A 12,411-nucleotide genomic window follows, 5' to 3' on the forward strand; every position below is an offset into this window, starting at 1 on the left:
GCGCACCGCAACGAAGAGTAGCCCCCACTTGCTGCAACCAGAGAAAGCCCGCGCACAGCAATGAAGACCCAATGCAGCCAAAAATAAATAAGTAAATAAATTTATTTTTTTAAAAAAAGACACAATAACAAGTGTTGGCAATGATGCTGAGAAATTGGAACACTCATACTTTGCTGGTGGGAATGAATTATGGTGCAGCCACTTTGGAAATCAGTTTGGCAGTTCCTCAAGTTAAATTTTAGAGTTACCATATGACTCAACAATTCCTCTCCTAGGTATATATCCAAGAGAAATAAAAGCAAATGTCCAGACAAAAACGCATCACAAATGTTCATAGCAGTATTATTCGTAATAACCAAAAGTGGAAACAACCCTAATGTCCATCAATTGATGGATAAACAAAAAGTGGCATATCAGTACAATGGAGTATTACTCAGCCCTTGAGAGGAATGATGTACTGATTCGTACTACAACATGATAATCCTTGAAGACATTATGCCAAGTGAAAGCAGCCAGTCTCAGGCCACATATTATATGATTTCATTTATATTAAATATCCAGAGTAGACAAATCTATAGAGACACTAAAGTAGAGTAGCTATATCTGGGGCTAGAAGAGAGAATGGGAAGTGACTGCTAATGGTTATATAATTTCTTCCTGGGTTACTAAAATGTTCTGGAATTAGTGGAGATGGTTGCACAGCTTTGTAAATGTACTAAAGACCACTGAATTGTATACTTTAAAGCGATGAATTTTATGGTATATGAATTATATCTCAGTTTTTTAATGTTAAAAAATTAATTGGAAGGTTGAGAGTTTATAAAACAAAACAAACCATACCACAACTTATGTCTACTTGTATATTCTTCCCTATCTCATCTCCCATTCTCTCCCACCCCATCCCAGGTTACCACTGTGCTAAATATTCCATCCATTTTTATTAGTCTATGGCTTTCCCCTCTTCCCCATTTGGTGTCCGTAATGGAGGTACAAGGTCAAACGTTTTGAATAAAAATATTTAATTACAGAAAAATTGGGATTTTACTAAATATATTGTAGCCCCCCAAAATTCACCATGTTTTAAAAATATGTTTAAAAATTAAATTCCCGAGCTTCCCTGGTGGCGCAGTGGTTGAGAGTCCGCCTGCTGATGCAGGGGACACGGGTTCGTGCCCCGGTCCGGGAGGATCCCACATGCCGCGGAGCGGCTGGGCCCGTGAGCCATGGACGCTGGGCCTGTTTGTCCGGAGCCTGTGCTCCGCGATGGGAGAGGCCACAGCAGTGAGAGGCCCGCGTACCACAAAAAAAAAAAAAAAAAAAAAAAAATTAAACTCCCATTTACTGCTGATTAGAAAATAAACAAGGTGAAATGCAGTTCTGATTTTTTCCTAAGAATTTTTTTATCAGGGTATGAGTTACACACAGTGAAGTGCATAGATCTTAATTTTACACTTTGATTAGTTTTGACAAACCCATACATCCATGTAACCCATACCTTTATCAAGATATAAGACATTAACCAACACCTCCAAAAATCCCATTCCTGATCAATTTTATCCCTTCCTAATCAATCCCTACCCAAGGAACAACCACTGATCTGACTTCTATCAGCATAGTTACGAATGGTATCATAAGTATGTACTTTTTTGTTTGTCTTTTTTCATTTGGCATGTTTGTGAGATTATTTTGTTGCTGTATTAGTAATTTGCTCCTTGTTTCTTCTAAGTGGTGTTCTATCATGGATGTATCACAATTGAGGGGCATTGGTGCAATTTCCAGTTTTTATCTCCTATAAATAAGTTGCTATGAACGTTCTTGTACAAGTTTTTGCATGGACATATGTTTTCATTTCTCTTGGATAAATACCTAGGAGTGGAATTGCTGGATTTCAGGGGAGAGATGTATTTGACTTTCTAAGAAACTGCCAGTTTCCCAAAGCAATTGTTCCATTTTATACTCCCACTAGCCGTGTGTGAGAATTTCAGTGGCCTCACATCCTCACCAACGTTTGGCATTTTCATCCTTTCTATTTTAGCCATTCTGATGGTATCTCATTGAGATTCCATTACTTTTTTAAAAATATAGTTTCTATCCCAACTGCATGTGTGCTTAAACAATATAGTTTTCAATTTTGATTGGTTTGGTTTTGAGCATCATGAAAGAGTATTACACTTTTTGTAGTCCTCTAGGACTTCTTTTTTCTCCAACAAAACTGTTTCAAAAACTTATTCATATTGTTGAATATAGCTATAGTATCTTCTTTTCACTGCTATCTGATATTCCATTGTGGGACTAAGCCACATTTTATTGATTAATTCTCCTGCTTATGTGCATCAGCCACCAGAATGGCTACTATTTTTAAAAAGCAGAAGATCCCAAGTGTTGGTGAGGATAGAGAGAAATTACAACCCTGTGCATTGCTGGCCAGTATGTAAACGGTGTAGCCACTATGGAAAACTCTGTGGCAGTTCCTCAAGAAATTAAACATAAAATTACCATATGATCTAGCACTTGTGGGTATATACCCAAAAGAATTGAAAGCAGGGACTTGAACAGATATTTGCACACCCATTTTCATAGCAGCATTATTCACAATAGCCAAAAGATGGAAATAATCCAAATGCCCAGACAAGGATGAATGGATAAAGAAAATATGCTAGATACATACAATTGAATATTATTCAGCGTTAAAAAGAAATGAAATTCTGACACATGCTACAGCATGGATGAACCTTGAAGACATTATGCTAAGTGAAATAAGCCAGACACAAAAGGACAAATATTGTGTGGTTCCACCTATGTGAGGGACCTAGAATGATCAAATTCACAGAGACAGAAAGTAGAATAATGATTACCAGAGGCTGGGAGGAGGGGAAAATGGGGGAGATACTGATCATGGACACAGAGTTTCAGCTTGAGATGATGGAAAAGTTTGGGAGGTAGATGGTGGTGACAGTTGCACAGCAATGTGGATGTATTTAAAGCCACTTAAAAAAATTTTAATGGTAAATTTTATGTTATGTATTTTTACCACAATTCTGAAAAGTTCTTTTCTAATCTTTCTATATGTGTTATTATAAACCTCCTATTGATGTTTTTAATGTGCACCATGGGAAGGATACAAAAGAAGGTTCTTAGCAGAGAGTCAGAGGGAGAGCAGGAGAGTGAACATCCCTCTCACATAAGAGTAGAGTTGCACACAGCACCCACCTCTTGTACAACACTGGGACACAATCTACAGCAACACTTGAGTCCCCACCCACCTCTTGAAGCATTGATACTGGCAGTTCAATACTGTCCGTATTACTTTTATTGAAGCATTTAAGGCAAAAGAGAAAGGAGCAAACGGAAAGGGACTATTTTTTAATGGACAACGGCAATGGTTTTTGGAGGAAGAACTTCCCTTTGTGGTGGAAACAGAATTGAGCTTATCCTTAGTGAAATCTACTAATGCCTGTGAGGGACATGAACTTACACAGTGCTGTGCAGTGATTTTTCTACATGGCCTTGAAACAGTTAATTCTCAACCCACAGCAAATACTGACTTTGAGTTCTGTAGACAAGAATACTGACTTTTAACCATCTCCAGCAAAAATTCCAAGATAAATTATCTTAAGCCAGAGCAATTACCCCCCATTTCATTCCCAAGAAAACATGAAACTGCAAGCTTAGAATGAGAATCTAGTTTTGAGTAATCTGCATTTTACATTATTTTAAGAAGTATAGTTTGTGCTTGCACTGGGAACAGGTTGGGAACCATATCGGGAAGTTTATTTTGTATGATATGAGAATTTCTGGCACTTCAGGTACATTAGTTCACTCTGATTCTAAAAACAGCTTGTAAAGTCAAATAGAAGTGTTTTGTGGGTCAGTTGTGCTTAGGGATTAACTGTACTCTTGTGTCATGTCATTGATCCAGAGATAATACTAAATTGTACATTTTAAAGTGTTCAGCACAGTCTGAGAACATGTGTTCTATGTGAGCTGATGTGACGATAGACTGAAGCATGGAAATCTGTGGAATATGAAATGGCTCCATCGGGCACAATCACTGAATAACTGGCAAATATCGTTATCTTATCAGAATGAGGACTAAATGTCTCTGAGTGATATTCCCTTCTCAGGGGATTTCAAAGTTCCATTATGTTTATCAAAATAAGAACTTTGATAGTTGGCAGCGGTTGTTAATAGTGGTTTCATTGACTGGGGAGATCTTTCTCCTGTATAGAATTTGGATGCAGGAGAGAAGTCAGACATACAGTCTTATAGTTTAAGTCTCAAACTCTGGTTTCATTCAATTTTTGTTTACTGTTTCCAAAGCACAGGTCTGAGCACCTGCCTATGCACCCAGTCCTAAGCTTGCTGTTTGGAGGGCCTAGAGAAATGTTTAAGTTTGCCCCTCAAGGAGCACACAATCCAGCAGGAGATAAAGACTTATGCACATCAAAGAGTTAGATGGCATTGCTAACAACTGAGGAATCCCAAGTCCACAGCAGCGTGTTTCGAGTTGTGGTCTGAGCATCACTGCCTCAGAAGCACCCAGGAAGCTTGTTAAAAGGCACTTGCTCCTGGGCCCACCCCAGTGGGCTGACGAGAAGGACAGGTGATTCTGATGCACATAAGCTTAAGCACCACTGTTAGGTGATCAAATGTCAAAGCAAGTGGGTACAAGCTGCACAGATTTATATTTCCTTCATGCGCAGTAAGTGTCGAATGGACATTTGCACAGCAAAAAAGGACAGGTAACAGCAGTCCCCTGAGAATGCCCTGCCTTTCAAAAGTCCCTCCCCACTTGGAACTGTTAGCTGTTTGGAACCAATGGTTCCCAAGCTTTACTGTGTATCAGAATCACCTGGAGAGCTTGTAAAGCACGCAGAGACCAAGGTTTATTAGGAACTTAGGACGCAGTTCTCTCCTTTCCGCCTTTTACATTGCTCAGGGTTGAGGGAAGGAACTGCTTTTATTCTTACAAAAGACTTTACAAGTGTCCTGCACTTCACCATCCTGATTTACATGAAACACTCTTTAAAAGGACATTTTTAAATTTTTTTTTTAATTTATTTTATTTATTGTTTTTGCGGTACACGGGCCTCTCACTGTTGTGGCCTCTCCCGTTGCGGAGCACAGGCTCCGGACGCGCAGGCTCAGCGGCCATGGCCCACGGGCCCAGCCGCTCCGCGGCATGTGGGATCCTCCCGGACCGGGGCATGAACCCGTGTCCCCTGCATCGGCAGGCGGACTCTCAACCACTGCGCCACCAGGGAAGCCCAGGACATTTTTTAAAAAGCTACCTTGTTTTCTAAAATCTTTCAGCTAGGGTAAAATCATGTGAGTGATTTCTTAAGAAATCCTTTTTAAAGTCAGTGAACATGGAATAGAAAGGTCAAGAGGAAATGAGTTCGCCAGGGGCTTCTGGGGTCACAGGCTCCTTCCTCTCTCACCTTCAGCCCTTCCTCTGGTTGGTTTCAGGCCAAAAGCTCTCTGTCGTCCTGCGAGCCCAGGTGGTCTCCGAGCTCCTGCTAGAACCGTCTACGTCTGCACTTGCCAAGGTAATGACAGCCCAAAGAAATAGTATCTGTAACTTCTCAGGAAAGTTGCTATTTTAATTTTAAAAAACCAAGAGAAATTTTTGTCTGTTGGCTTGACATTCTTTTTTTTAATCTATTTTATTGAAGTATAGTTGACTTACAATGTTGTGTTAATTTCTGCTGTACAGCAAAGTGATTCAGTTATACATATATATATGTATTCTTTTTCATATTCTTTTCCATTATGGTTTATCACAGGGTATTGAATATAGTTCCCTGTGCTATACAGTAGGACCTTGTTGTTTATCCATCCTCTGTATAATAGTTTGCTTGACATTCTTACAAATGCCTCTTATGAGTGTTATGCATTCTCTAGATTCATAATTACTTTAAAACAAAATCCTATTTGTTGTAGCCCCAGCTCTCACTTGGTCAAGTGTCAGATTTTGCCTGCACAAAGAAGTCAAATGCCTCTGCTCTTGCTCTGACTTTTTATTAAAAGAGCTTCTTAGAAGAGAGGTCAGTGTTTTTAGCAAAACAGATACTAGGGTAAAGGTTTTTTTTTTTTTAAAAAAGTAATGTCCCCCTAGAGTGCCCATCCTGGTTTTGACCTCGTCTAAATACACCTTTTAAATACAATTTTAATAAGAAAAGTTAAAACATCTGAGAATTTAACAGCTTTGGCCCTTGTAATGTTGGCTGCTGGGCGGTATGGAACGCCCTCAGAGAAAACAACTGATTTCTGTAGTTGTGCAGCACTGGTGTCTGTGTTATGATGGAGGCCCCATATGCCAAGGTCCAATTTCAGATTTACCAGCTCAGGGATTTAAAAACCAGACATGATAAGGTTCTGAAATGGCCAGGTCCAAGACTGATTGTATGGCCATATTACCATCTAAATTGTTTTACGAGGGGCGATAATTGCTATCAGTTATGAGCTCAGGAGACCAAAGTGCTGATTGAAAAGTGTTTGTCAAGCAGCAGTCTTTGAACTGGTCTCTCTGCCCCCACTCCTGCCACGCATCTGGGCCACCTTCCGAAAGCACAGTTTTGTTCATTTCCCTACTGAGAAGCTACACTCCCCTGAATTGGTGAAATTCCTCAGGGCCTTCCAGAATATGGCTCACTCAGGCCTTCTTGCTCTCTGGCCTCACCTTTTTGTCCCAGCGTGTATGCTATTTTTCCTGCCGACTCTCCTGCATTCCCTACCTCAAGTCCTATCCTCCTGGCCTTCCTCAAATCTCTTCCAACAAAATTCTATCTATTTTTAACATCTGTGTGGATGTGCCCTCCATCAGGAGGCCTCTGTTAATAATACTCCCTCACTCAACCTGATGTGATCTCTCCCAGCTTGGAACCCTTAGCCACTTGTTTAGATCAGCGGTTCCCAAGCTTTGGTATGTACCAGAATCACCTGGAGAGCTAGTAAAGAACACAGAGGCCAAGGCTTAATGTGGAGGGTTGCCGTGGGCCTTCATAGGCTTCCCAAGTTCCCAGGTGAGTCTAATCCCCACCAAGATTTGAGGACCACTGATGTGGATTTTTCATATAGCACTTAGAACTTTCTGCCTGTTCTTCATATAGTCAGTGCATCTGTTAACACTCTGTATCAAGTTGGAAGCTTCTGTGGATCTCACTCATCTTTAAACCCAGCACAGTGACTTTCAAGGGTATGAACTCAATGATCATGTGCTGTATGGAATTGACAAACAAAGCAAGCGCTGATAGGGCAGAGGGGAAGGTTCGAGTGGAGCTCACCAGCGGGGAGCAAGCCTGTGGAATGTTGAGTAAACACCAGTGATAACTTGACTGGGAAAGCCATAGGGAACCAGAGGAGAGTCAGTTATCAAATGTCACAGTGCACTGGGTTGTCAGCAGATGCCATTATTGACGGTCTTTGTCCCAAGGGAAGAGAAGGGGAGAAGACAGGCAATGATCTGGTCATGGCCAGGATAGAAATGGCTCGCTGAAAAGGGTAGGGAGGGGATCACCGTGGTATCTGCATATGTTTAGACTCTGAATCTGTAGTTCTTAAAGTATATGCAGGCCAGAGACAGGGCAGAGGGGTATGTCCTTAACTGGAGCACAGACGGGGGTGTCCATGGACCATGAGAGTTCTGTTCTCCAGTAATAATGTGGACCAGGCTAAGGCCAACTGGGATGGACTTTAAACTGTGGCCTGAATGTAGCCAGTGACTATAGCCTACAATTAAAACAAAACCCCAAACCCCAGTAGGGTCTGCCGAAATTACTAAGGGGCCTGTGGGTGGGTGAGGGCTGCACTGCCTCCGTCCTGCAAAGTGGAAGGCCATGAGGAGGGTGCTGCTCAGGGCAGCTCTGGCCTCTGACTCCCTTCCTTCGTGCTCATCCACTTGGTGGAAACCCACCCTTTCTGGCATATGGTGCTTCTTTCATTCACTCACTCATTCAATTGTGCGCATTTATTGAGAGCTTCCTGTGTGCCAGGCACTTTGCTGAGTGCACACGTGATGTATTCCCCACAGCACGTAGGCACACCCCACACACATTCTCACTGTGTCCCCAGCTTTTCCTCATCCTGCTTTTCCCTTGGAAAATCCCACTTTGGAGTATTCCATTTAGTAATAAGGGGAGAAACAAAAAAAGAATACTTCTGAGCAGTTCTTTGTCTTGAAATTCCTTGTGCTCTGATGATCCTATTTACTTATTTCCAGGACGCAGTTGACTTCCTCTCTCTAGATTTATCTTATGGATGCCAAAGTGAGGCAGGTTTCCGGCAGAAGCTGAGTCAATTGCAGGTAATTTGAGCTGTTTTCCATATTGATGATGAATGGCAAAGTTTCCTGAGAGCATATTAGACATTTAATGCTTCAGCTGATGTGTAAACTGAACTTCCTCCAAGAGTCCATATACTTGCAGGGAATTCCCCAGCGGTCCAGTGGTTGGGACTCTGTGCTTTCATCACTGCCAAGGGCCCGAGTTCAATCCCTGGTCAGGGAACTAAGATCCCACAAGCTTCTCGGTGCAGCCAAAAATAAGTAAACAAATAAAAGAGTCCACATACTTGCAGAGTTGCATCTGGAGAGATTCCTATAGAGAACATCTGGAGGTTAGATAGTCTTCCCTGGAAAGGATAATGAGGGTTGGCTTGTTAAGGTAAATATTTACATGGATCCTCTGCTCTCTTGTGTAGAAAACTACTGAGAATCCAAATTCCAGTGTTCATTCTGAGATTAAAACAGACATTTCATGGATGTGGTCATGTAGATATTTATCCTGACAAGCCAACCCTCACTATCCCTCCACTCTCCTCAGAGCACCTGTACCCCCTCTCTGAGCCTCAGCTGCTGCTCCCCACTGGCACACAGGTGTCTTAGGGCCTGAGGACCCACAGCACATCCACAGGTTCTGAATTCTTCAGGAGGTACATGTAGGAGTCCCACGTTCCCTTCTCAGAAGAGGCTTTGCTCACCAGAGGCTTCCCCACTCAGCAGAGGGCTCCTGCAGCTCTCCAGTCCTGTGATACCACAGGCTGCCTCACTGCATATGGATCTTCCAGGGAGGGGAAAATCCTCGGTTCCCTTAGGAGTTTGGCTTTGCACACTGACCTGGCCCAGGGAAAGAACAAGACTACGTGGGTCACAGCTCCACTCACTGGTTCTGAGCGACTTACTTGGTTTCTCGGAGATTAAGGCTTGAGGCTCATTGTTACTGGCTGCTCTGAGAAAATAAAGAACCCGCCTGGCTTCTTTTTAAGTAGTTGCTATTGGTATTTCTCAGTGGCTGTTAACGACTAGAGGAGGAAAACTCAGTGTGGGAAAAATGACAAAACCCAACCTCCCCCAAAAAAGGTAACCTAAAGTGAGGTCAAACAACATGTCAGCCTAAAGATGTTTCTTTTGACACTGAAATGGCTAGAAATGGGAGAGAAATTATACCTGCTCCAATTCTAATGAAGATAGCTTCTTTTAAATTTCTTTATGGAGTATGTCAGATATATCCAAAGGTAGAAGGAAAAGTAAACTGAAGCCATCCCCAGCTTCAAAAGCTATCAACTCGTGGCTGATCTTGTTTCATCTATACCCTACCTTCCCCCTCTCAAACCAGATTGTTTTGAAGCAAACCCTAGACATCCATAAACATCTTGACAGTGGCACCTGATTGAGCTTCTTGTAGCAGCACAGGCCCCTGACATGAGCAGACTGCCTTGTTCCTGGTCCTAACACAGTGACTGGTTCTAGGAGGTACCTTGTAGCCTGAGGTGATGGCAGAAATTAGCCTGTCTCTTTGGTGGGGGTCAGTGTAGAGAATGGTCTATGTTATTGAAAAGTGTAGATTTTTCTCCCTCAAGTCTAGAGTCGGCTCTCTTTATTGACTGAGATGGCTAGCGGTCATTTCCAAAACCAAATTGAGTGTCGTGACTTCTCATCTTTAAAATCTGTCCCTGTTAACAAAAAACTTACTCTAGGCAGCTTCAGTTCACTTGCTGGCCTATATCATTTCAGACTATTGAGCCAAAAGTGGAAGTTTTCATCTTCAATCTGAAACTCCAGGACTGCCTCTCCATGAGGAAGAACCCAGCTGATCAGTTCTTCAGCCTTCTCACAGGTGAGTGGACCATCACTGGAGAGGTTTGGAGTGATATTTGGTGCACTGGCTTGTGGGGTAGCTATTTTAAAAGTCTGGGGTTCCAATGGGAGGAGCGACCAGAGGAGGGGTGGTCTGAGAGCCCATCCCAGATGAGTTTAGTGTCCCTTGTCTTCTTGTTGTTGGTCTTGATCCCTTAGCTCCCACTGACCCAAGAAAGGAGAGAGGTTCTGTACGAGGATGGTAAGGATGCCTTGGTCTCATGGAAATAAAGACCATCAGGCCTCAGATGTCAGGTGAAAGCATGGCAACTGCCCTGTGTCCATCTGTCCACTTCCATTACCCCTCCCTCTAAGGTCTCTCATCTCTGCCCCCCTTGGCAGGGCTGCCTCTCTCCCCTCAGCCACCTTACTTTTGTTCATTTCCCCATTACCTAATCAAAATCTTCAGGTATAGGACCCACAGCTCATGGAGCATCTCCTTGGTGTCTCTTAGTTCAAATTCTTGAGAGTGAATCTGATGGGTGGGCCATGTAATCAGAAGATTGCTCCTGGGACTTCCCTGGTGGTCAAGTGGTTAAGTCTCTGTGCTACCACTGCAGGGGGCACGGGTTCCATCCCTGGTTGGGGAACTAAGATCCCACATGCCACATGGTGTGGCTATTAAAAGAAGGAGAAGAAGAAGGTTGCTCCTGGTCCAATCCGGCCAAGGGAAAGTAGGAGGTCCACTAAGGCCTCAGGGGCTGAGGACCACTAGACACTCTGCAGGAAGGGCCAAGGGGCACACTCCTGCATGCCTGGATATCCAGTTCAGTCTCCCTGTAAGGTCAGAATATGGGAGAAGTTGGTAGTGCCCTTTCTACTACCTGTAACCAGTGCTGAGCTGGCTTCACAGACCTCTTGAACTGCATCCATGGATACCACTTAATAACTCTTGCCCTAACTCATCTTTGATGGTATAATGATTTCCGTTCTTAAATCCCATCACTTTCTAAATGGTTAAAATGGTCAATTTTATGTTTGTGTATAGTTTCTTACAAAAAAAATAAAATTCCGCCCCCTTCAGATATTTGAGTTTTGAGTCAGTTGTTCTCCTTGTTTGGTCTCCAGACAAGCAGCATTAGCATCACTTGGGAACTTGTTAGACATTCACATTCTAGAGCCCACCTCAGATCAGAAACTGTGATCAGAAACTTTGGAGTGGGCCCAGCAATCTGTGTTGAACAAGCTCTGCAGGTGATGCTGATGCACATAGAAGTTTGAGAACCACTGTTCTATCACTTTTGACTTCTATAAATCTTTAGCCTGTGGAATTTTCCAGAGGGGTTTGGAGCCATTGCTTGGGGTTTGGGTGTGGTGTATAAGTGAGGAAAACTGTTGATAGTAGTCATGCATATTGTTGGTTGGGCTTCAGGTAGAGTGAATTAAATGTCTTCTCTTACAGCCATAAGGGAAGAACAAGTGCTCACCATTGGGTTTGATCTTAGTACATTCCTGAGCTGTTCATCAAGTTCCAAGAAAAGGTAATGTTAGATTTCCTGTGGGACTACCAATAACTGATATTTGCAGAATACTCTGTTGTTCTTTCACATGTGTAAACACAGGGGACTGTTGTCATCTGCCTCTTGGACCAGTGAGTCCTTCGTGGCCATTCTAGAGACAAGAGATGAAGGCTTAGAGGGGAAAGCAGGGAGCAGTGTCTCTGGCCACCACACGGTTCTCCTCTAGTTCATCCAAGTGCACACAGCTAGCAGAGCTGGTGTTTAAACCCCTGCCTTCTAGTTTAGATCTTGTTGGAGGCATTGTGAGGTTGTGGACGAGCAGGCTGGGTTAATGATAGATCTGCCCATCCCTGAAGTTACGTGATCTGAGTAAGTAAGGTGAGTTCTCTGCACCATTTCCTCACACAAAATGTGAAACATCTTACCCGTGAGGAGATGGCATAGATAGGAAAGCCAGCTGTGCAGCAGGGCAGAAGCCTAAATCAGCAGTTTCTCAGGACAAAGGTTTTTTTTTTTTTCTCCTTTTTTTTTTTTTTTTTTTTGCAGTATGCGGGCCTCTCACTGTTGTGGCCTCTCCCATTGCGGAGCACAGGCTCCGGACGCGCAGGCTCAGCAGCCATGGCTCACTGGCCCAGCTGCTCCGCGGCATGTGGGATCTTCCCAGACCAGGGCATGAACCCGTGTCCCCTGCATCGGCAGGCAGACTCTCAACCACTGCGCCACCAGGGAAGCCCAAGGTTTTAAATTATTGTGGGATTGCAAATAATTTCTTTGCACATGACTAAAGTACCAAAATTTGTAAGTGACATACTGAAA

General features: G+C 43.1%; 1 protein-coding gene across 1 annotated transcript in view; it reads left to right on the forward strand.

The window, feature by feature from the left end:
- The window catches only part of LCT (lactase), a 51,543-nt gene that overhangs the window by 3,348 nt on the left and 35,784 nt on the right, over positions 1 to 12,411 (forward strand). The window contains exons 2-5 of the mRNA XM_060016876.1: positions 5,470 to 5,549; positions 8,222 to 8,305; positions 10,013 to 10,115; positions 11,538 to 11,616. Coding sequence (XP_059872859.1) covers positions 5,470 to 5,549; positions 8,222 to 8,305; positions 10,013 to 10,115; positions 11,538 to 11,616 — 346 coding nt within the window. The remainder of the gene's footprint in view (positions 1 to 5,469; positions 5,550 to 8,221; positions 8,306 to 10,012; positions 10,116 to 11,537; positions 11,617 to 12,411) is intronic.

The sequence above is a fragment of the Delphinus delphis genome, chromosome 7 (genome assembly GCF_949987515.2).
Source record: "Delphinus delphis chromosome 7, mDelDel1.2, whole genome shotgun sequence".
Lineage (NCBI taxonomy): Eukaryota > Metazoa > Chordata > Mammalia > Artiodactyla > Delphinidae > Delphinus > Delphinus delphis.